Genomic DNA, 25,079 nt, shown 5'->3' with positions numbered 1-25,079 from the left:
ACCCTATTTCGCCGATTGTGTTCCAGCTAAACGCGGTGCTGCTACAAAGTCGATAGTAATGACCCGCGGGGAGCGGGAGCGGGAGCGGGAGCGCGGCGTCGGCGGCCAAGCAACGGTTGAATTATCGTCGCAAGTAATTTTCCCGGATAATTGATTTAAACTGGTGCTTTGGTCTCTCCGTGTTAACTACAAACAGTATTTAGTTAAATTGCGCGAAATAATTGCAGCTTACCGAGCGTCACTAAAGCGTTTGACCATATTTTGATAACCGCGACTAATTGCGCCGATGAAATGTGTTCCGTCAACGATGATTCTAATCCCGGTGCCCGGGAGATGCTCCGAACTGCTCCCGGAAATCGTTTAATCTTCTCGCGACCAATTACGTTCGCGGTCGCGCACAAACTACGTATAGTATCCTAATAGAGCGCCTATTGTGGTCCGTTGACATTATTTTTGTTCGATTTATACTTCCGGTGCATGAATTTTACCGTACTAATTCATCAATTTATCTTCTTTTCATTTTTCTCTTACACAAATGAAATTTTTTCAAATTAATTTGATAATTGTTAAACGACTGTCCTCTATTTTTTACAAAAGAAATTGACATACTAGTCGAATTTAAATCGCATGAAAAATACATGTTCTCCTCGCTGCTATCGATTTTATGCATTAAAGCAAGAGTTCTTTTTTTTACAGTATGACCAAAAGGAAGCGTGTATATCAAGAAATGTCGGACGATTCGAAGGCTTAAACGTTTTCATTGTATGCGTGAAAGCGACCAGCCGCTGTACAGCCGAAAGGGGCAGCATTCGTTGGAAAGCATCGGACGAAAAATTTGCATACTCGACTGTATCGGGTTTTATGAATCGGCGCAATATTTCTGCTGCTGGTAAAAGAAACCGGATAAAATCAGATAAAAACTCGGGAGTGTTGATTACATTAGCTTTGTGCGTCGAAGTAGTGTTTGAACTGTAAGTAAATGAAATTATACTTAACGGAAATAGAAATTGAGAGTTTGCGAGCGGTACTTACGAAAGTATTGTATTTCTTAACGAACGGCAGACTGAAGTTTAGGCAAGAACTCTTATTCGAATAAAAATTCATTTGCACAGGAATTAATTCGGAAAGTAATTACTTCCATCTTAATTTCTATAATTACCATCTCTTTGATGTATGATTAAGTAATTTCGTTTCGGGTGCAAAGTCCCAGAATTATTTAGTCGAATAAAAAATGAGGAATTATTCAAATAAAAATATGGTGTAATTCGATTGATATATTCGATTAGGAGGAACTGAATAAAATAATTATTTCAGCAAAAATTGGCGAATAAAATAAGTTTCGTAAAAGGGAGCAAGTGCTGAGAAAACATCGGGAAAGAATTCAAACGGTGGAAAGAAGCGAGAGAAAGAATTCGAGGATAAACGTAGAACCAAAGGATAGCAAGAACGTGTCCATTGCCCTCGGAAGTCACGTTTGCACGTCGAACAGAGAGAGAGAGAGAGAGAGAGAGAGAGAGAGAGAGAGAGAGAGAGAGAGAGAGAGAGAGAGGGGGGGCGGAGCGCGACCATAAGGAGAATGACGAGACACTGTACAAGCGAGTTAAGACGAGTGAAGCAGCCGTGTCGTATTCGGAAGCATTTCCATCCCGATGGGTTAAACTCCCCGAGCCCCCATCGCGTCGCTCCCCGACCGCTTCGCTCGTTCAGCATCGTAATTCTTCGAGGGAACGAGGATTCCCTGGAACACGATCTACATAATACTTCACGAAATTACCACGGTCAACCCGAGCCACCCACCGACACCAAAGTTTCTCCCGGTCGCCGTGAGCGAATGTTTCCGCAGGGACGGCCACCGAGTCTCGTGCTGTCGCTTGTTTGTAAAAAAGAAAAAAAAAGGAGAAGAAGAAGATACTCGGACCGCCTCGACCACCAATTACCGGCAGAGATGACAGAGGAGAAACGAGAGCGGAGACAGCCACTGTCGGACGTGATCGAGAGCGAAAATATTCGGTCCTCTTAATACAACGGCTTCGAGGCAAAAAATCATCGACGGAAAAAGAAGAAAGGACTGGGGGTGGGGTGGTGGCGCGCTCGACCGTGCGATAGCCTCGAAATCGATTTCATCCCTCTGCCCGCAGACCCTGTTGTCCGGCCCGTTCATGGCTCCATGGAATTTCTTAATAACAGCAATTTCACTGTGTTTTGCGGCAATTGAAATTTCAACGGCGCCTGTTTCGACGCGTTTCGTCTCTGTTGCGTTTGTTGTGAAACGATTTTTACCTCGACGCCGCCTCGTCGATTTTCATTTTACAAACGATGTTACGACCGCCTGGAAAATTTGTTAGACGATGCCGGAATATTGATATGTTCGCCTGAATGACACGCTTGGAATTGGCGACAAATTTATTGGAACTTTTTATTAGTGCCAGCAATGATTTACTTGTTGGTGGTATTAATAATGATTTGCTTATTGATAGTATCATCGCAAACGCAGAGAATCGATTGAAGCCGTAGGAGCCGGCTCGTTGCAAACGCCAACAAGAATCCAAGAAGGTCGCCAACTGCACAGAGCGCAGAAGAAATATTGAAAACTGATTAGCCGACAGAGCGAGAGAGCCACCGGTACACAAGAGCAAAGGCCGTCGGAGAATGGAGCGGCCCGCTGGAATCGCGTAACGAGCCCGCGGCGCGCCGGGAACAAGGAAGAGGAGAGTCCGACCGGCAATAAGATCGCATAACGCAAGAATAATGTAAAGCGGCAATTGCGTGTCTGCTTGGAAATTAGAGCGAGGAGCTAGCTGTTAATATGCGAGCGCGAAATTGGCCGGGGCGGTTCCAAAGAGAGAACGTCGCGCGGCGCAAAAAGGAGAAAATTGGGGTGCTTCTCTGCTACCCGGGGGGTTAAAGAGAGCCGGGAACAAGGCTAACGAAGAACGCCGAGGAAAAAGGAAAAGTGAGAGGCGGAGCAGGAAGAGAGGCGACGGAGGAAGAGAGAGAGGAGGAAGAGAGCACCGGACAGAAATCGAGAGTAGACGAGAGAAATAGTGGTAGGGGAGACAGAACGGCGGAGGCTGTTGCGAGCCGAGTCTCCGGTGGCCCCCAGTTCTTCTTTTGCCATCGACCAAGCAACGGAGTGGCGTTTAATCCCGGCCGCGACCGCATCTGTCCCTCTGCAACGGTATATCGCCGGCAAACGGATTCCGTCGGGGCTCCCAAGTTACCGGTTTTCCAGCGGGGCTCTTAAGGGGGGCCCCTCTCTCGTTCACGCAACCGAGCCGGTCACGTGACCGAGAACCGGCCGTCCGCCCCACACGTTCCTCTCTTTACTGTCCATGCTGCCACCGCTCGGTTCGACATTTTTGTACGAGAATCGCCGTGACGTTGTTTGGTTCGTTGCTCGTTCCCCGGCTCGGTAACGGGACCAACGATTCCTACCGCTCTAACGCGTCCTTTCGCATCCCCCCGGCCAGCCAATTTTTACCGCTCGCTTCTCCATCGATCTCCTTAAACGCGCCGGCCGAAAAGGATCACCTCCGATTTCGCAACATCTCTCGCGATTTTTTTGATTTTTGTCTGGTGTTCGATCAACGTTCTTCCGGTGTTTCGACATCGTTTGTTTCTCGACTGAGGATTTTTATTATTGTTCTTTATTAACGAGCTGGTAACAAATATTTTGCCCGGGCGCGTAGCCGCTGAAAAACGCTCGGTAATTTTAGCATTGATACCGCGACTCGGTTCACCGAGCTGCCCGAGAATTTTTCTCCCCCGATAAAATCTTCGCATAATAACGCGATACCGTGATTTTGCACTGGAAAGCGTAACGACTTTATTTATAACTGCATCACGCGATTTCATGGTATATATCGCACCTGTATGTACACACGCGCGCGCGCGCGCGCGCAGAACGTCGAGGACGCGGCAGCGATTTATAAACTTGCAGATCGACGCGCATACCGCCGAAACTTTCTAACTTTGTTCGGCTACATCTAATTTGTTGGAAATTATTCGCCATCGAGACGAAAGAACGCGCAACAATCCGCCGCGCGTAACTTCGAAAGGAAATAAAGTTTCGATCGTTAACGCACTGTCTACGAGTTGCGGAATATGGTAACAAGTACGCAACGAGGAGTTTTAGAATTTCGCGAAGGGATTCTTTCGAATATACAACGAAACTAAAACAAAATTAAATCTTTTAAAAAGGTTTTTAATCACAGACAAGCTATTCAATGAAACGGAACGATTCGATTCCGCGTCGAATCTTCCGCTCCCAAAATGGTACTTTACGTTCGCGAACCGATTCCGCTGAAAAAACAATAACGCCTTCGAACTAATTTCTACTATGCTTCGATGCATTCGCCGTTGCCGCTTTCTCGCTGTCTAGCGTCGTTGTTAACACCAGTTTCACTGTGCGAATTTTTACGAGGAAATTTATAGAGGACGGAATTGAAAGAAATGTTTTCTGTTAGGAGTTCGATCATGTTCCAAGGATAAAAGAAACTTTCCTTATGTTTCACTAAATATGTTTTACGGGTCTCGAGCAATCGAAGATGATAGACGTTCGCAACGTCTGCAGTGATACGTCGATCGGCTATAATACTCTTCCCAGCTTTACAGCATAGTTCACGTTTCTCTGTGTAAAAACGAATCTACAGGGCGCGGAGAAAATGCTGTTCCTTTATGGAAAACGATTCTTTTTTATCTGCAAATATTCAGTGTCCGAGTATATTCTACTTTTCTTATTCTGTATGTCTTGTTTACCTTTATTAGTTTATTATATTATTAGGGCGGATTCTCCTGGTCAAGTCGATGTAATGTGATTTTACCCTGAAGTGGACAACCCCTTAGGAAATAGCTAAAGATAGGCTAGGTTGGAAACTATGAAACGGGCGTCGCACCTGGACAAAGACTAAATAAGAGCGCCCGTTTCATAGTTTCCCACCTGATAAATAGCGTAGTTTGAGAATATTAAAATGCGACAATATTAAAAGTTACATTAAAATCTTATTGTTCATAATTCTTCTTGGTATTATTAAGATCATCGATAAAATATATCTAAAATAAAATATATCTAAAATAAATGAAAGCCGGTCGACGAGCGGACTCAAAAAAGCATCGAACCTCGAAAATCGTGATCCAACGTTAGCAAATATCGGTCTCCTAGATCCCGGTGCAGGCGTTGCCTACTTTCCCGGTGCCGTCGACGCGAACTAAAATAATTTCGTCAAGAATTACACGGGGATAGTTTATGATCGTCTCGGGGCCGGAGGTAAATGGGTGTAGCGCACGTTTCGCGCGTGAAGGGAACGAGGAGAACGGCGCGGCGGCCGGGCGGGGGTGTACGCGGGGAGGGAAAGAAAAAAGCGAAGAAGGGAGTAGACAACTTCTCCTGACTGGAAAATATAATAACCTTCCGTCGCTGAACCCGTCGGCTAGTACATAGCAGCGAAATATAAAGTATCGGCCTAGCGAGGAGAAATATGGAGAGACGCGCGCGCTCGCCTCTCTCTCTGTGTGTGTGTTCTTTCTATCTCTGAGCACGTTGCATACCTCGAAGAACACCCACATGCAGCGCCGTACATTGTGCATGGAAGAAACTGAGACAAAAATCATGACCTCAAAATTAATTAATTTTTAACTTAATGAATGCGTCGAAAAATCGTAACTTCTAAGCTAACATTGCATATAAGTGTTATAAAATTTCTACAGATTAATTATAATTAAATATAGAATGGCTTTATATTCATTATCTGCAAAGATTAGTTCGTAAAGTGGCGTTTTCTTGATAAGACATTGTGAACTATTCGATGTTCTTAATGTTCATACGAACTCGTTTAAAATTAATCCCTCGAACATTCTGATTGATATTATTTAGACATTTCAGCACATCCACATAGTTTTGAATAGACATGAAGCAGCGACTTTTTTCATTTGATCCATCGCAACGAGGCAGCGCGCGCCTGTGAGAAACACTGGCAAACCGTGCGCGAAATCCTTTCTCCGCGAATGGCCTCGCCTTAATATTGCATCGAGGCGGCAACTTTTCTGCCGCGAACGCGACATAGACGAGAATCGGCGACCGGCCTATATACCGGCACCGATCAAAACACGTTTAAATCGATTCTCCGTCTCCCTCGGACTCCGCCGTCTCGATCTCCCTTCCTCTCAGTCCCTCCACCTCACTCTCTCTCGCTCTCTCGCTCTTTCGTCCTCTAACCCGTTCGCCCGTCGATTGTATCGAGTGCCGGTCGGGATTGATCTAACGGAGAAACAAAGGGGGGAAGGAGAACCGGTAACAGGCAAAGTTGGCCGCCTGATCTAGCCTCTCCGGTTAACCGTGTTCCCAGAAACACCGGCGCACACAACTCGATTCTCTTGTTCCCCCCGCGACAACTTATTGCACGGCACAAATAGACCGAGGGGCTGATAACGCTGTAATATTCCGGCTCTGTCTCTCTCTGTGTATACGTATGTACGTACCACCCCCGTCGCTCGATTATTTTGCTCGCTCGTGCGAGCTCCTTTTCCTCTTTTCTCTCTCCCTCTCTCGGCTGCGAGATTCCGCGGACTCGACGTCGGCGAGATTTTCCGGATTTTTATTGAGGACGGAGCAGCCTGTTTTTCAGCCGGATGAGATTGTCAGGCACTATGGGATCATCCTTTCTTAAGCCGTGTAACGATTTTTATTCTGCCAGAAGGAGAGTTTCTCTTTTTTAGATTGTTTAATTGTCTTCGCGGCGCTGGAAAGCTGCGCGACCCTCGATTTATTTGCCGCGGCGATTTTTCGTCGAAAGAGATTAGTCGTTGTCTCAGGTGAAATATTATTCGATGCTGGGCACGGTGGAGAGAGGAATGAAGGATGTTTAGGAAATGTGGAAGCGCGAGAGACTGATGGGACGACTGAGAACGATTTTACGCTTCCTACTGTTGCACCGACGACTTCGGAATTTTACAACGTTCAGGTATTTTATTTGGTCGAAAAATAAAAGGTCGAATCGAAAATTTAAGCTGCAATATATCGGTTACTTTGCCAACAAGCTTAGTTACGTGAAATATAAAACCGTGGCCATCACACATACTACCAACAAACATGTCTATATAAATAACTCATCTTGTTAACATAACGAACTAATATAATTTCATTTAATACTTAATCAATTTCCGAAAGGTAAGAATCCATTAAAATTATTAGTGGTAGCCTAAAGAAATTAGGAAGAGACAAATAGGTCAGCGAACAATTGAATTTTGAAAAGCGGACGAATAATTCCATCATCCTAAATGCGGCAGTCAGTGTTCAATTAAGAAGAGTAATCTATAAACTTGTTAGATGAAATGATAAGAAGAGTCGAGTGATTTAAGTTGGAGAGGAGGAACTATCAGATCCTTTTTAATAATGAACTAATGAGGTTGCAGTATGCTGTATAAGCGCGTGTGTGTGCCTGAGGTGTGACATGCATGAGCGAAGTGAAAGAAAGTGAGTTCCAACCGGTTCGAGAATATTAATTAATTAATCAATTAGCGAGATTGCGTCCGAACGTTTATACAAAATAGATCTATTTCACTTCCAGCAATTGCAATAAGATGGAAATGTAAATTATAGTTCGAGAGATCTAGGACAACATACATTCGGGATTTTTAGAATATGTTGCTCTATTTTAGAAACATCTATGAGGAGGAATAATTAATTACTGATATATTGACTATTTTTCAACTAAATTTAATGAGTCGACAGTAGCGATTAAAAGTAGGTGTTAGAAACACCGCGTGTTTCAGTTACCAAGCACGTGCTCCTTTACATACTATTAGTATTCGGTAAATTAAATGGAGCACAATCACTTTTTAATAGAAGCACTCTTCTAATTAATTCTGTAGCCGCGACCACGGACTAGATATAGTTGCGTGCGCGTCTACGGTTTGGTTCGAATTTAACGCGCTTACAGCTTCCAGACACGTTGCCATAAACTCTCTTACAACAGTTTTGCTAATTAATTTTTATACTAATACCAGTACTTATTACTCCCTATTATTAACCAGTTCCTGTTGAATTTAACTGCGACTGCGATAATCAAATATTCAATTATAATTATTATCTTTCATTGTTATGTTCGTAAGCTTCTCTATATTAAGAAGTTAAGTGAAAAATTTATATTAAAAAATATCTATCGTTAGACTGTTCTTATTACGTTATTTATGGCGGTGATAAAACCAAATATCTGTAGAAAGTTTTGTGGAATAAACATCATTTTAAGAAATAAAAGAAAAACTGTTAATCGCGCATAATGATGCTCGAATCTTATCACAGAACCTACCGAACCGGTCAAAACAACCGGTTTCACGTTTCTTGTTTTAAAGTGACAGACGTTACGAAGATATTCTTTCATAGGGAATGATTGAATGCATTTGTTAATCCAAAGGAATATTGTAATGTAAATGGTGAATGGTTTTCAAATATTATATACCAAATATTAGGTGGGAAACTATGAAACGGGCGTTCTTGTCTCGTCTTTGTATAGCTGCGACGCCCGTTTCATAGTTTCCAACCTAATACTTCGAGTTGTCTATATATTTACTTATATAGTTAATGACAATGCACCCGGGTCCACGGTTCGCGGCGATCGCATCTATCCTTTCATTTTTCTCGCGAAAGAGAAATTGGTCGTTCGTTCTGCGGAAGAATCTCGTCGCAGCCTCGTAACCGCGAGCCCGTATCGAGGCTGTATCGCCACTACGCCCACGCATACACACGCGTACCGATTCCCCTTGATTCGCGTTACACCGTGCAACGGCTATTGTTGCAACGGTTGCATAACGAACGATCGCCGCGGGTTTGTCCAACGACGGCGCGGGGACTTGAAAGAAATCGGGGACCGTCGACGCGTAAAAACGGCCACCGGGCGATGCAAATGCGAGAGTCCGCCCTCTAGGACAGGTGATTGTACGCGAGCGCGAGCTTTTCAGCCGCCGCAACGAGAGTTTGTTCCGTTTTCTTTATTTTCCGGGTTCGTTTCTGCTCTTCTTCTTTTTTTTTTTAATGGCCGCGTACCGGCGTTATTTCGCCTCTCTATCTTCGTCCGTGAAACGATACTTTGAATACAAAGAATCGCCGAGAAACTTTTCCCCGATGCGAGATCTGCATATCTCATTGTTCCCCCGCCGTCCGGGGTACCCGAGGTTTTTCTGGTCTCTGAACACGCGATAAACGCCGCGGAATATTCGATCTTTCCGTCCCGGTGAAAAGATAAATTCTATAAACGGGCTGAAACAAAAACGGAGCCGGCGCACTCTGCTTATTGTTGGAGGGAAACACGAGGCGTCGCCATCCAGTTTCGTCAACGACGGCGACAAGTGAAACCGTGGGCGCGCAACAGCAGAAGAAACCCGCGTTTAACGCTTTCACGTTAATCCCCCCCGACCCGTTCGCTCGCCGTCTTTTAACGGGCGCTGTCGCTCGCAAGGAGACCGTGACCGGTCGCGATCGCTCGCGAACCGGAAATATGGCGGAACGACGATAAACCGCGGAATTTATGCACTTACATAAATTACTTATAATATCAGGAATATTAAGAATATTAAGAATATTAAGAATATTGTATATTACCTCAGAAGCCTTTGAAATTAGCAAAATTACCTTTTCGTTTAAAATTTATAGAAGGAAATATCTTTAGCAATTTATAGAAAATAAAAGTATACAGACGTCAGGGGATAGGATTCGTGCGTCACCAAACATACGGTGCACACGTGAGTATACGTAAGCGCAGGACGCGAAGCACAGATGCGTATCTATGTAAGAGAAAATAAATGTTCGAATTTAAAAAAGCGATAAACGGTACAGTCGTCCGGCATAAGCAAAAGAGACAGTGTATGCTGTCTAAACGAAGAGTCGGAGTCCAAAGTTAAGCAGCCAAATTGGTGTAATTAATCGTTATCAATTTCTCAAACAATAAAATCGCTGCAGAAATAATCTTCATAAATTATTTGAAATAAATCGGAATGTTCGTCGACAAAATTTATTTAAACTTTACCCAAAATAATTGATATTAAATTAAACGTAATTAAAAGTAACTTACAATTACTGAATTAATAATAATTGATATTAAATTACACATAATTAAGAATATCTTAAAATCACTGAATTAATAATAATTGATATTAAATTACACATAATTAAAAATAACTTAAAATAACTAAATTCATATCTATCGTTTCCTTCGTGGATCGATGACTATTTTTGCATGAACTCTAAACGTCTCTCCTTTGCCTCTATAATTTTTTCTCCAAACATTACGATCTTTTTCTGGGTTTCACTATTTCTTCCGGGGTCCTGCGATTTTTTCCCTAGGCCACACAATTTTCCCTAAGCTACACGATTTCCCCTAAGCCGCGCAATTTTTCTTTGGCTTCACGACCCCTTCTCGGACTCCGCGGTTTGTTTGCCGGTCTCAAAAATTTTACCCAGTGTTCTACAATTTTTATCTGGGTCAATCGACCCTCCCCCGAAGTCACACAAAATATTTCTTTGTTGCATAATTCTATTTGCAGCTCCTGCAATTTTTTTCCACACACCGCACGAATTTTCCTGAGTTCTGCAACGTTGGACTCCACAATTTCTTAATCGTTTTTAAAATGTCTACCAAGACTCCATAATTTATTTTTTATCTATCTGATGTTGGGTACTAACTGCCGCAATTTTTATCCCGAGTTTTTCAATATTTTCTTGCGTTCCAGAAATTTTACCAAAACCGTGACCGATTTCCTCGGGCTCCGAGTTCTCTGTAGAGCACAAAGTGCCCGTCGAACGGGCCGGCCCTGGCCGAAGTCACCGAACTCCGTTCCTTTTCGAAGATTAACCTCGACGGCTAATAATAAGAGCCGCGATAAAACAGCGCGAACAAAAGAGACAGGGGGTGGACGGTAGGGTGGGGACGGGTAGGTAAACGCGAAACGTTAGAGCGTGCCGCGGTCGCAGCCTCTCTCTCTCTCTCTCTCCCTTCGCCGGTGTGCACCGGGTGCGCGCATCCGAGAACGGCTGCGTTTGCCAGGGACCGGTAATAAACTTTTATCTCGTGACATGCCTACGTTTTCTCGGAGCACGCGTTTCCTCCGCCGTTGGGGCGCGGTCCGCGAGAAAAGGATCGCGCGGCGCCGATAAAACGCGTGTGCGGTGCAAACAGAAGGGAAACCCGGCCTTGCACCCCCTGCCGAGATAAAAAAACTTTAGCAGTCGGTGTGCTCGGAACACGCGGCCAAGAAAACGACGCCAAACTCGAAAGAATCGCCCCGAGATATTCTACAGCCAGATATCCTAAATGGAACGATATTTTTATAATAAAGGGTGTCCCGAAACTCGCGAGAAGTAATTTTGTTAGAAAAGGGTAGGCTTCGATTTTAAAATTGGAAATTTTTAATTAATTAATCAAATTATTCCTGCTACTAAATGTGAGTAGTCGTGGCTTTATTAACAATAAATCTTAGATTTCAAAGAAACCACGAAGAAAAATCTGTAGGCATTAAATTGCATAATTTGTGCAGCATGATCATCAATACAGGAAATTACACTAACAGGAAATGATTCATGCAGTAATTGAATTGTTTCTCGGACAGCATAGCACGTGGCACCATCTCGTCGAGACCATGTATCGTCCGCATTCATATCTTGCAATTTGGACATAAAGAATTGGGTTATCGTGTCGCGATAACGAACATCAGCAACTGTTATTGCCCGAGCAGCTATATTATCAAAGAAGAATGGTCCAATGATGCCTCCAGCCCAAAATCATGCATGAATTTTGACGATTGTAACTTGTTGATCACTATACATTTTTATAAATTAGCTAAGGAGTTATTATAATTGTCATAAAAATTATTTATAGTAATTTATTGTTATCAATTTTAATAACCAACAAGTTGTAATCATTGATAATTGTTTAGACAATATTCCCACATTTTATCGTCGATAAAACATCAAAATTAACCTTTTTATTAGCTATCAAATAAACAGGTAAAACACCCACGATTTTACGAAGAAAAGAAAATTAAGAATCGACTCCGTTACAAGCCGTAGAAAGGATACGCTTGCCGTGCTAATACGCTGACAGCGTTCCCTGTAAAAGTGCAGCCAAAGTAAAACCGAAAGTTCAAGCCCATGGGGAGGGTGGGGCACGGGCGAAGAATTCCCACGCGGGAACGATATCCATGAAGAAACGCGGAAAGTCCTGCGGAAATGTCGCAGCCGCGGCCGAGAAACAAAGGGAACAAAGTTAAGGGGGAAGTTTCCGCGAACGGTGAACCGCGCCCTTTGAGCCGGGCGGACTTACTTCTGACGCGGAACTTCTCCGTTTCACCGGTCGCCGCCCCGTTGCACGCCGTGCAACGCGCGAGCGCGAGTTCGCAACGATTCTTGCGCGCTGCTCTTGAAATATAAAAACGATTGAACAGCTGGATGCCAGAACTACATGGCCGCGCGGCCCTCCGGGAATCGCTCTTTTAAGTCGCCGTTCTTCCGCGAAAGCTTTACCTCTTTCGAAACGCTCGATTCTCGCTGTTCCAAAGTTACACCCCGTTCGATGAAATTCACTGTATTGCATTTATCAAGCATTTGTACTTTATCAACCTTCCAGTAACTTTGATCAAATTCTCGGTATTTTAGGTTAAATTTGATTTATTTTATTTTAGGTTATGAGAGCACAGATGCAGAAATGAATAGCATTTGCATTTTAATAGCATTGCGGAGTCTTTTATAAAATTCTGGCGTCTTGCAAAAATGCATAAAAAATTCGACAGCATTTAATCAACGTTGTCGGAGCTTTTATAAAATTTTCCCTGGTGTCTCGTGTAATAATCTAGTAAAAATCTATTGTACTCTGTCGTTCGTCGAAAACTGAGTTAAAAATTCCCAATTTATTCCCAATTTACCAATCATACGAAAACCGTAATTTTCAAAGTTTGGAATATTTTGTCCTCGCGATTCGATAAAGAAAATTGTTGAACCCAAGTAAGAATCGTGCAGTTACAATTTGTTGCGCGCACGCGTAGCACAAGAACGATAAAAACAGCGGCCAAGATGACGGCCCGGCAGCAACAGTCTGTAAAAACGACCCAGTTCCTCGAGACGAGGACTAATGAATGTTCCAAGAATCCGCGAACTCCGTTCTCAGGTGTTAATTAAAAGATGCAACTTGCTGACCGAACTAACAAAATTATTTCTCCCGGCGTAATAATTCGTGGAACTTCCCGTTGAAGTTTCACAGTTCCCGAAACAAACGAGATCAGGACGTTAAAAGCTGTTTTAACTTTGTTGACGCTCCGAGCTATTTTTATTCGAAAAATCTACATCCTATGGTGCACGAGAGAGAGAGATTCGCGTAGCATACTGCAGGAAACTTAATGCGCTCTCCAAATGCCTATTTAATTCTTTCATCCGTTTATACAATGTATAAACTTTTTACATATTTTACATTTGGTATACTTTCTATATCACATATTTCACATTTCTTATATTTTTCTCTGTATTATTATTATTTTTTAATCAAACGCTCATGTACGTAGTCCAAATGGATTTGTTGAAGAAATGATTATTTGTTGAAAAAAAATTAGCGAAACATTTTTTATTCGACAGTGTAATTTTTTCCGCATCGACCGACGCATTTACACATCCCCTTTAAAAATTATTAGGAGCGTAAAATAATGATTTTTTTTTTAAAGTTACGATTTTTGCCCCGAATTGCTATGTGCACCGCGCGACGAAAGAGATCGCAGGCGTCGTAGATGGCTCGCGAGCGGCAAGCTCGATCGCAACGATTTTTATTCCCGCGGGCGGCATAACAAGGCTCGCAAATTAGCGGGAGAAACGAGATAGCTCCCCGGACGGCTGACGCGATGAAATTTTCGCGCACGCTAACCGCAAACGAATAAACAACCGACGAAGCCGCGGGGCCGTGGTTCGATGGCTCGCGGCGGGAAAAGCCCTCCGCCGGCACGGCCGACCCGGCCGGCCCGGCCGCCCGGCCTCGTGAAAGCCATCGTTACGAACGTGATTTATGGCCGCTCGATCATGAGACTTTTAGGTGGCGATAACCGTTCGGTCAGAGCCCCGAGTGTCGTCGTTCGAACCGCTGTAAAATTTTTCCGCGCGAGCGTCATTGCGATCCGGAAAACATGGACTCCGCGGTAAAACACGACGGACGGAGATCCACTGTACGTGACCGTGTCCCGTAAAGATGTAAAAATGTTACTGCTTCGCGCGGACCGGGCCGTAATGCGTGCAAATAAAATCTAGCGTGCCGCGGGAAAAAAATTCAGGATCGCCGGATTATTTTTCCACCGACGGAAATAACGCATCGTTTCGCGCCTACGATCCGCACGGCGCCCGATCGATCCAATTATTCTAAGACCATAGAAAATTAATTAGCTATTTTTCAAACATTTCTTTTTGAATATTTCGATTAGCAAAGTTCGATTTTATCAGAATGAAATTTTTGGTTATCCGTCGCGAAATCTAAGATCACAGAAAATTAATTAACAATTTTTTCAGAGATTTCTTTTTTAATATTCCGATTAGTAGAGTACTATATTATCGAAATGAAATTTTAATTATTTTACTAATTTTAATATAAATGTCTTTCCTATTTCGCACTCGATGTATTCGTTTTTGTCGTTTACACACAATATCCGCGGTCTGCACGTTACATATACCCTCGTTAAACGAGAATAATCTATTTCGCGTAAACCGCAGAGATCGTTTGTCGTTACGCGGGAACGTTCTTTCCTCTGCGGAAAAAAAAACCCCGTGAAAGTCTGGTCAAGCCGAGAATTAATTTCATCGTTTTGTCTTTCGTCAATTGTTCGCGTGCGTACCGAGTGAAACGGGATAGTTTTAACGGCGTTCCAGGAGGTGTGCGCCGGGCGGAGCAGATTTCTAGAACCGGGAACAACGTCGTAACGACCAGAAGCGCGGCGGAAAAGCTCGAGCGTGGTCGTAAACATAATTAACGAGGACGCGGTTCCGGTGATTTCGATGCGTGGCGATGCGTGCGCGTCTCGGCGCGACCCGAAACGCCGCGCGGTGGCGTCTGAATACCAGACGGAAACTCGGAATATTAATATATAAATGATTCATGATTATCCTTCGATAAGTTATTGTTACAATAAGCTTTCGTAATATCAGCAGAAAATAATGATATTGGCGGAATATTTTAGTTGCCATTTGTGTTCAAGCTTGGTTATTACTACATTTTTTACTTCACGCATTTATGGCAAAATTGGGTAGGTGTAATTTAAAATATTGCAATTATAAATACTTTGAAACCTTAATTTATTATTTTAGATCTTTTATCGGTGATCTGGCGTCAAATAATATTAAATGTTAAGATGCAGAACTCATTGAGTCCAAAATTATGTATAAATATATTGAAAAACAATGAATTTTCAGTATTTTTGCTGTATTGTTAGTGTCCAGATGTCACCGTGCTGCCATCTACTGCCAACTAACTCTACTAATCATGCTATGAACCGCGCGTGCCAATATAGAGGTATTTCGTCGACGTCCAATAACATTTGAACCCATAAATTCCGCAAATTGAAATTTACATTCTCGATTTTATCTCGTCGATATCTACAATAATATACCATGAAAATTCAAAAAGTTTCGGTCCCCTAAAAAAAGCTATACTCTACATCGCCATTAGTACAAGGAAATTCGACGTATGCATCACTCTACGGTTAAATAGTTTCTCTATTCAGCGCAGCAATGGCTAGTGAAATTTTTGTTCGAACGCGCTCGGGAATAAGCGTGAATAGTCGGTATCTGGCGACGATTGCTTTTATCAAAGACCGTAGATATCGCGCATCGCCGCGCGTCGCTATTAAAAAACACTGTCTTTCTCTCGTGCTGGCAGCCCGTCCCCGATAGTTGGCCGTGTGATATTCGCGGGCGCGTATCGCGAATCGGCGAGCATTAAATTCGAATCACGCGAAAGTAAAACCGCGGGCAGGAGACGCATTAGCTGGGAACTCGGGGCGGTCCGACGTAAGGGCGGTCGTCGTGAAAGTTTTACAATGAATCCCCGATGGTCACCGATAAAGCGCCGCGCCGCGCCGCGATAATTTACGGCGAGCAAATATGGCGATTCGAATGGCACAGTTCAGAGAATGCTACCGGTTAATTGAATTTCTTCAATTATCGCGGTATGTTCGACTCAGGTGAAAAATCGCGAGCTCGCTGAATAATCGTTGGAACATCTTGTTATTAATTTTTGCTAAGAAATTACCGTATCTACAACCATGCGATAATGTATGGGCCAACTTCATTAACGAAGCACGTATTGAAATCAGTCTCGTCCTAATCACGAAGCAACACGTGCGTGCCTATATCAATCGTGCTCGGTTTAAAAACAGAGCGAGCAAAAGTCACGGCTGAAAGGTGGAAACGTTGACCAGTTTATGAAAGCAAACAAGCGTGTGCGCGTGTGACCAGCGTTCGAATAGAATTTCCTCGGAAAAGCGAGCCGCGAAAAAGCTGTACTGCTATATTCTACGCGCCGATGTTCCGGCTGTCTTTTTTTTCTCAGCATTTAGAATCGATTCCGTCATTTACGGAGAACTTTGCCGGCGGTTTCAAGAACCGAATATAATTCGTCAACTTTTAGGCAAGTCGTGCCAAAGCCGGGGGGAAAAATCAGGCAAGCCTTTCGAATAGGCTTAACAAATTTGAATGACCTTGGAAGTTCGGAGAGTCCTCCCGAAACTCTTGGACGCCTCCCCTAAACTTTCGGGCCTAAAGCCTCTGTAAGTAGTCGCAAGTTTTTAAGTGCCCTCCGAATAAGTTATTAATTGTTACGCGAGAGCACTTTCCTAAGTTGAACGTCTTCGTCGGGAATGTTTCTTCGACTACGGACGAAAGATAGAATTCGTCCGCGGCGGAGAAGTTTAATAAGATTAAAACGGTTCTAATGCCGTCGCGTCTCTCTCTCTCTCTCTCTCTACTTGTCGCGATACTGTACTTGGGTACATGGTTACAACGAGTTAATTTCTCCGTTCTTGGAGAAACATTTGCCATAATTGCTCGAACATTTTCAGAACTTCCGAAAACGTGAAATATGAACACGATTCTATCGATTTGAAATTTCAATGCAGAGATTCATCGAGTGCAATAAATCTCTAATAACAATGAAACTTAATAATGAAATAAAATGTTATTCGAATAGTCCTGGAAAGACAAGTTTAATCGAAATAAGAAATTGTGACTTTATCAGCGATATATCAGCGAGTTACTTTTCCACGGCTGATTCGCTAATTTACCTGAATTTTTCAATTTACATCGATTGGCATCCGAGCCGCCGACACGCAGATCCGTCGCGGTCGAAGCCGCGTGCTTGCGGGAAAACCTCGTCGATTTTTGGGGAAACCATGAAGCATAGAATCCGATGGAAATCGCGAAGCATAGAATCCGATATGAATCGCGTTGGTCGGCTGATTTCGTAGGCCGGCAATGGCTATATCGGCTGGCCGGCGTCGATGGAATAATTGCGCAGGAGGGAACGAAGATCCACTCACCTGTCCGTAATTATCAAATCCGTATTTGGCGGCGATATCGGCTGCAGCTTCCGGTCCGTCCGGCACGTGTACCGCAAATTGATTGGTGTAGATTGGCAGGGGTCGCGGGCGTGGCACGGGCTCCGATTTCACGAGGACACCGATCAGCAACAGAACGCACAACGACCTCGCTTCCACGACCATCATCATCTCGTCGACCGGAAGTGACGAGAGGACGAACGAGGGATCGGAACGCGGAGGACAAGGGACGCGGCGGGTAGAGGGAGGGCGGAGAAGGAGGAGGAGAGCGGACTCGACGAACGATCCTTTCACGAGCCGGAGGAGGCTCGAGGACCGGCCGACGACACGCACGAAACTAGATCACCCGTGAAATCCGACGCGAGCAGCGATTTAATTCGCATTTAATTCGTACGGACTGGTTCGCCGCCGTTCGCTCGATATTCATTCGATTCGGACCAAGCTTAGGCGACTCGGGGCCAAGAACATCACCGCGGACGACCGCACCGTCGACACGCGGCCAGAAACGACGGACGTATCCGTAGACACCGGCGATGTCCCGAGAAACCGAGGAAACGATCACTACCGAGATTTCGATCACACTGCTCTCTGGCTACTGTTCTCGCTCCTCAGATTTGCCTGAAACGAAAAGAAGCAACAAGTTAGATTCTGCACAATATGGTACTGTATATTTTACATATTACCGAATGATTTAAATTTTGCATTCATTCCAAACTATGCACAAATATAATTGTAATTCGAAACATAATTCAGTCTTCTTCTCTTATACAAGTACAGATGTAAAGTTAATTATTACGGCCGAAAAGAGACGAGAGGAAAGGCGATTGTTGGTCGGCTCGCAGTAACCGGCACCGCAACCCTATCTCGGCGAGGATTTCCACGCCGCGCGGATAACGCTCGTAATATGTTCTAATCTGGGAGTTCGCGTCGCCTTTTTTCTGCGGTCGCTCCACGATAAACGGGTGTTGATCGTTTGACCTGGTCGCGCGTTTACTGCTACGAAAATCTTCGAAACATTATACGAGACGCGGGGGTAGTACTTTTTACTCGAATTGCTCGATGCATGTCGAATGATTTGTTTTTCGCTCGTTAATTGCCGCCGTACAAGGTCAAAGTACCTACTACTGTGGAAGAGGGTATAAAATTATCGTCGATTTGATTGCAACTTAAAAGTGTTGTCGTCGCGTGTATTTATACTTCTGCTCGACGTACCGATGCTTCTAGATAACGTAATGAGCTTCGACATATTTATTTAATATGCGCAAATAATAATACGAATAAAATATCGAAGTTACTATATCAAAGTTTATTGAAATAATAAAGTTAGCGATTTGGAATGCCAGTTGGAGCTTCCAGATTATTGAAAAATAGATAATTAACAAAAACAGCGACCTTTGTCGTCCGCCAATGTTTAATAGATACTAATAAAAATGAATTGTTTACTTATTGAAAAGAAGACCGTGCTCTGTCGATTCAAAACAGCCAAACAATGCTTTCAAAGCACGTGGAAACGATGGCTTTTCTCGACCAAACAATGAACGATCTCCATTCGAATTCAATACCGTACGTTTTACCGTTCCATTAGTTTTCGAGAAACTCAAATAATTTCCAGCGTCTTGGGTAAGGTTTAGCAAGCTCGGCTACCCCGGTTACACCGTAACAGAGACGTCGGCAATCTCGTCTACCGAAAACTTCAAGGATTAATCTTTCAGCCGAGGGATTTTTCGTCGGGCGGTATGGTATGGTATATATCGGTTACCGGATTTCCCAACAAGTTCCGTGATCTACATCGCGCCGGCGCTCGCGCAACCATAAATCGCATTAACGCGATAACGACTTTATTGTTAGCTTGGTTATAAACTGCGATAGGCAGAGGGGGGAAAATTAATAAATTCCATTTTCCGAAAATACTGTTCCGATCCGGGATTTGTCGGCAGCTTACCGGTAAATTATCAACACGACCGGTTGGACGTTCGCCAGGCGGAAAAGAGCGCGACGGATCGAACGAGAAATAAAAAAGAAAAATAGAGAGAGAGAGAAAAAAATTGATAGGGCATGGAATATTAACGTTAGCCTAAAAATTATTGATCTTTTTGTAATAAAATTATACTTGCTACAGTCAGAAACAAATACAATGTTTGGACACCTTTTAAAACGGTATAACTTTTTTTCAAACTTAATTAAACGGCTTGTCTTTGGAATAATAGAGAGCTAAATAATTATTGCAATGCTGTTTTGAATTGAAAACTCGCGAAATTAAAAACTCTCCTGTTTTTTAAATTTTTTTCATACGAACCTATACCGAAAATATGCAGAGACGTTTTATAGACCTTAATAACCCGATGCATGCTGAGAATTTAATTAAAATCGATTGAAGCAGAGTTTAAACAATGCAGTCTAAATCTACCATTTGCAAAGGGGGTGTCAAAGTCGTCGATCAGATGCCCTGATGTCTATAGATATCTCTGAACTTCCGATATAAAAGGAGCCGCGACGGTGAGTCAATGAAAAGCGAAAAATCGTCTCGTCGCGCGGAGCGTATTAATCATTCGCGAAATGACTATCATTTTCCGTAAACACGGAGGAATGCCCCTCGGCGAGACGCTCTGATAACTTCGGGAAAAAACACTGCTCGCGGGGGAAAGACCGCTCGCGACTGTCTCATAAGACGCATCGTTTATATTTAGACTTTTGTTTTCATTTGTGGGTGTACATCGATCTTTTAGAGAGAGAGAAAGAGCGAGAGAGGACGCGCACAAAGGGAAAGATCCGAATGTTCCGCATCCATAATGCACTCGCATCGCAAGAAATAATGTATCGACCGCGCACGACCAAGTCCTTCATTTTTATTCGGCGCTTCGATTATCCCATTGTGGCAACCCTTTGATACGATCGCGGTTAATGGAATATAAAAAACGATAAAAAAACGTAGCAGTCGCGCACGGATTACAGCCCGCTGATCGCGACCGCCGCAATTAAAAAACACTGTTCCCGCTAACTGATGTAGCCCGGCTCTTGACGTGTCGCTTGACTCTCTTTCATTTTCTACTTCCTTTCCATTTTATCGGTGCACGTGCCCCCTTAACTGATGTTACTAAAGCGCGCGCACGACAAATGCGCGAATAAAGTTATTAAATTGTTTAATCGTTCGAGCGATTATCTATCTGAAAAAGTTACTCGAACAATGAAATTCACCTCCGGTGGAGAATAGTCCTCGTCAACCTCGCATTGTTCTGAAAATAGGAGTGAATTAATATCCATTTAAATTTCAAACGCGAAATCCTAAAATCACATATGTTCGCCGGTGTATGTATTACCAAAGTAAGCAACCGCTAAATATGGCATCGCCGGTAAAGAGAGTACTCTCGTCGCGTTCCGTTAACACTTACTCGAATTTTCGTGTCGGTTCATTAGCTGGGTAAATTATTCAACCGATGCCGGTGATAAAGTTATCCCGGCACGTGATCCGCTAATTGTTTCAACGGGGTCGGGCGGTCAATTTTCTGACGGCCGTTCTCGCGCGCCGATTTATTAAGCGTTTGGCACGATTAGACGCGGCGAATCCTACATTATCTAATCGTTTTATTTCATCATTTGCATTACCTAAATTATAAAGACAGTGTACCGCGTGCGGTCGCCAATCAAAATTCCCATTGTGGCGATTGAAGAAACAACGGAAGAACGGTCGTTAGGCAGCGCATCGACGAACAGGTGACGAGGGAATCGGCCAGGATTGCTCCAGGAGCCCGACAGAGGACGGCCAGCTCCGCAGAATTCGATATCGGGAACAGGGGGAAACCGAACGCAGTTTCGGAGGACGTACGATGATCTAATTTCGATCGCGAACTATCGGCGCGCGACTGCCGGGCTCGGGCAGAAGTTCGGCAAAGTGGCCGCGGCCGGTCTTCCGGCAAAGGGTGAAGTCGATAGAGACCGGTCGTATTGTCGATAGTTACCGCGAAACGAGCAAGAGCCCGTTCCAGTTCGACGCGGGGCTTCGAGTTAACTGGATCCGCCGGGCGAAATTACTATTGCGCGCAACAGTTTAACAGACAAATTGGAGTGGCGCGCGCGCGCGCGCGCGAAAGATGCGGCTTCTTTTTATTAAGCTGTCGGCAACATTTCGAAACGGATTTATTGCGGGAACCGTCGAGAACTGCACCGACTTTTACCGAACGCGATCGATAAGGCTGTCGCTAGATCGCGAATGCTTGCGCGACGCTATTGTTGGATTTGTAATGACGAAGGGTGGTAGAACAGGTGTAAAATTACCATCGAAATTATACTTATTCTATAATTCGATCGCAAGAAATATAGTTGAATGAAAACGTGGTTCAATCGCGATGAGATTGGATTACAAAGTAAAGTAATTCGATTACAAGGTAATCGAATGGTAAAGTAGTTCAATCACAAAGTAACGCAATAACAAAGTAATCGAATGGCAAAGTAGTTCAATCACAAAGTAATTCAATAATGAATTAATTCGATAACGAAGTAATTCAATCAGAAAATAGTTCAATCGCAAAGTAATTCGATGACACAACTGAAAACTTGAATTTTAATATCGAAAACAGTCTTCTCACTGGCGCTGCAACTTCGTCAATTTTCCGAATTCCAGGGAACGGAACGGCGCAACAGGGCGAGCAGCAGCTCGTTCGAATAATTACAAACGATGGGCATAGGTTAAACCGAGAGTGTCGGTGAATACATGCCCGCGGAATCGGCTTTCATATAAAAACAAAGCGCCAACGTAGCGAACAACAGGAAGTCAGACAACAGTTCGACCGGCAAACAGGCGAGCATTGTTGATAATATTAATTCGCGTGGTTCGGCCGAACACACGCACACACAGAGGATCGAACGTTTCCCGATCAATATGCAATAACTTCGTAAATTTCTATTTATCCGAATAGCGTAAAAACTGTTGCGGCAAGCATATTACAATGTAATTCTCATTCATGGAACCGTTTTCCGGGGGGCGAACTGGAACCACCGCAGACGATCAATATGCACGCAACTTCACGAATGTCTATTTAATTGAATATTACACAAAAATTCTATACGTGCGCCGGCGCCCCGAGCGATCGGCATTAATCGAAGTTAATCGATTTGGCCCGAGACGGCGTTATCGAACGCGCGCGCGATCGAACCGCCAACAGAAACCGTGGGAGTTTCGCGTTCCGACATCGGTGTCATCGATTCCACGGTATTTTTAACCCCGGAGCGGGCGCGACGTGTGCCCGCGATCGGAGAGCGCCCACAAAGCGACCGGCAATTACCGCGAAAATTCTCGCGGACGACTCTTCCGTTAACCAAAGGTTCCCGCGCGGAATATGTACCACGGCAGATTGGAGGCCGAGTCGAATGAAGGCGGGGGGGAGGGAGGAAAAAAATGAAAGGAAACTGTATCGGAGGCACCACGCGCGGTGACCGAATAAAGGCGGCGCCGCGGCCGAAGTCAATTGTAATTACGCGCGACTCGCCGGGGCCGTGCAAGTTTGTCGCGTGAAACGTACCACCGCCAGCCGCGGGAACACAGCTGCACAGCTGCACGATATTTCTGTTCTAATTACAGAGCGGCCGCGAGCAATTTAACGAACGTCAATCAGAAAAAACAACCCTGCCAACGATAAGACGTATCTCGGTACCTAAACACCTTACCACCGACCCCGCGACAACCCAATAGCGAGATTATCGAACCTTACGTATGCATTTTAACGAATTCGATGGACTAGAATGATGAAAATCAACGCGAAACCACACGGAATTATAAAAACTCCTTTAATCCTATCTCATTACAAATATTATTAAAAGACTGATCTCTGGCATATAAAAAAAGTATTTCCAAAAATGTTTGAAAAATCGGAGGGTATCAAAGAAAATTTTGAGTATTTTATGGAAAGTCTAGCAAATCAAAAATTGTCCTAAAAGCACGGAAATTGGGGCATCTGGTCGAATAAAGGTCGATCGCGCATAGTTATTCAAAGTGTGGCGCGCAGGTCGGCACAGCGTGTTTCATTGCCGGCTGCATCCCACGAGCAGCCGTCTTCCGTGCTGAATTCAATTACCAATGACACGAGGTGCTCGCCGTGAAGACGTTGATGACGACACAACATCGGGACAAACACGCGTCTGGACGATGGCGGTGACAACTACACTAATGAATACGCGCGGCCGTACCGACGAATAACGATCCCGCGCGCCTCGTTTCCATAGGCGAATAATGAGAGAGCAAATAGGACGTCTCGCGGATTTTAAACACGTCCGAAGGTCGGGTTCCCTTCTTCTTCTTCTTCTTCTTCTTTTTTTTACCCCCACCCAATGGTTTTATCCGCAGCTAACAAAATACACTTGAATGGTCTATTAGCTCGCTAACGAACGAACGTTTTCCGATGATCCGGTTTGCTTGGTGAAACCCGGTAAACGCTGCCCAGAAACTGCCTCCAAATTGGACAGAATTCAATTCCGTGCTACGTAACCGGTCTATTTCATATTAATTAATTAAATATCGTATTGCGAGCTAGGAACTAACTGTAATCGTAACCGACGCTGTAATTGTGATCTTTAGAGGATCCGCGGGCTTTTGAAATTAGACTAATTAGAGACGCGGAGCCCTTTGCCTAATCCAGGCCAATTATTGCGCCCTCCGGGGTTTGTTTTCCGAGACGGAATACTGCGGCTTTAAGAAAAATACCGCGACTCGTGGGTTCAACTTTAATTGCTTTATATTTAAGTGAACGCATTAATTGTACCGGAGGATTAATTGAACGTGTAGGATTCACGTGATAAACATCGTTGAAAATAAATTCTATAGAACGACGCAGGATTATGCAACTTGAAGCACCGCTATCACAGAGTGATCATAAATTCAAGTTACACTAAATCTCGGAAGTAAAAACACGTCATTTGCAATGTTTTTTCCTGCAGTCACAGAATCAACTTTACATCTATCGAATAAGATATATTAAATTCTAGTTTTTAAACTCGATTTTAAATCAATTTAGGATTTAAGAAACTAATCGTACTGAGGTTTTAGGAATTTTTGGACAGCGCTTGAGAAAAACCGCCCTCCGAATCGGAAATTGTCTGTACCACTTGGGCTCGCCGTAGTCGCGTAATTGTGGCGGGAACGACCGGCATATTGGCTTCCACGTAGCCGGTATAAAAATCCCATTGTACCGGCGTCGCATTTAAATTTATTTTAATTTCCACCCGCATCCGAACGAGCCAGAAACCGTCGCACGTCAACGGACTCGCACACGGTCCCAGTTATCGCTATCGACAGACCGTCCATCTCTTTGTGAATTTATTGTTGAACCGTGAATAAGGCCAGACCGGTCTAACTTCAAACACATCTGTCCAATCGAATCCGTCTAACTTTGAATCGTTCCCATTGCCTCAACAATCACTATGTTGCAGTCATTTACTTTACCAAAATTACCATTTTACCATTTTACCAAAAGACGTAATTGCGATAAATTTATTTTCAACAGCCCGAGTCGCGCCTACGATAA

At 43.9% G+C, this 25,079-nt stretch overlaps 1 protein-coding gene across 2 annotated transcripts in view; it reads right to left on the bottom strand.

Moving 5' to 3' along the window:
- Fur2 (furin-like protease 2) overlaps positions 1-25,079 on the bottom strand; it is a 432,764-nt gene that overhangs the window by 404,748 nt on the left and 2,937 nt on the right. For both annotated transcript variants that reach the window (XM_078181511.1, XM_078181512.1), the window contains exon 2: positions 17,548-18,183. In XM_078181511.1, the coding sequence (XP_078037637.1) occupies positions 17,548-17,736 (189 nt within the window). In that variant the 5' untranslated portion in view covers positions 17,737-18,183. The remainder of the gene's footprint in view (positions 1-17,547; positions 18,184-25,079) is intronic.

Source organism: Augochlora pura, chromosome 5, assembly GCF_028453695.1.
Source record: "Augochlora pura isolate Apur16 chromosome 5, APUR_v2.2.1, whole genome shotgun sequence".
Lineage (NCBI taxonomy): Eukaryota > Metazoa > Arthropoda > Insecta > Hymenoptera > Halictidae > Augochlora > Augochlora pura.
This window is presented reverse-complemented; position numbering and strand designations above follow the sequence as displayed.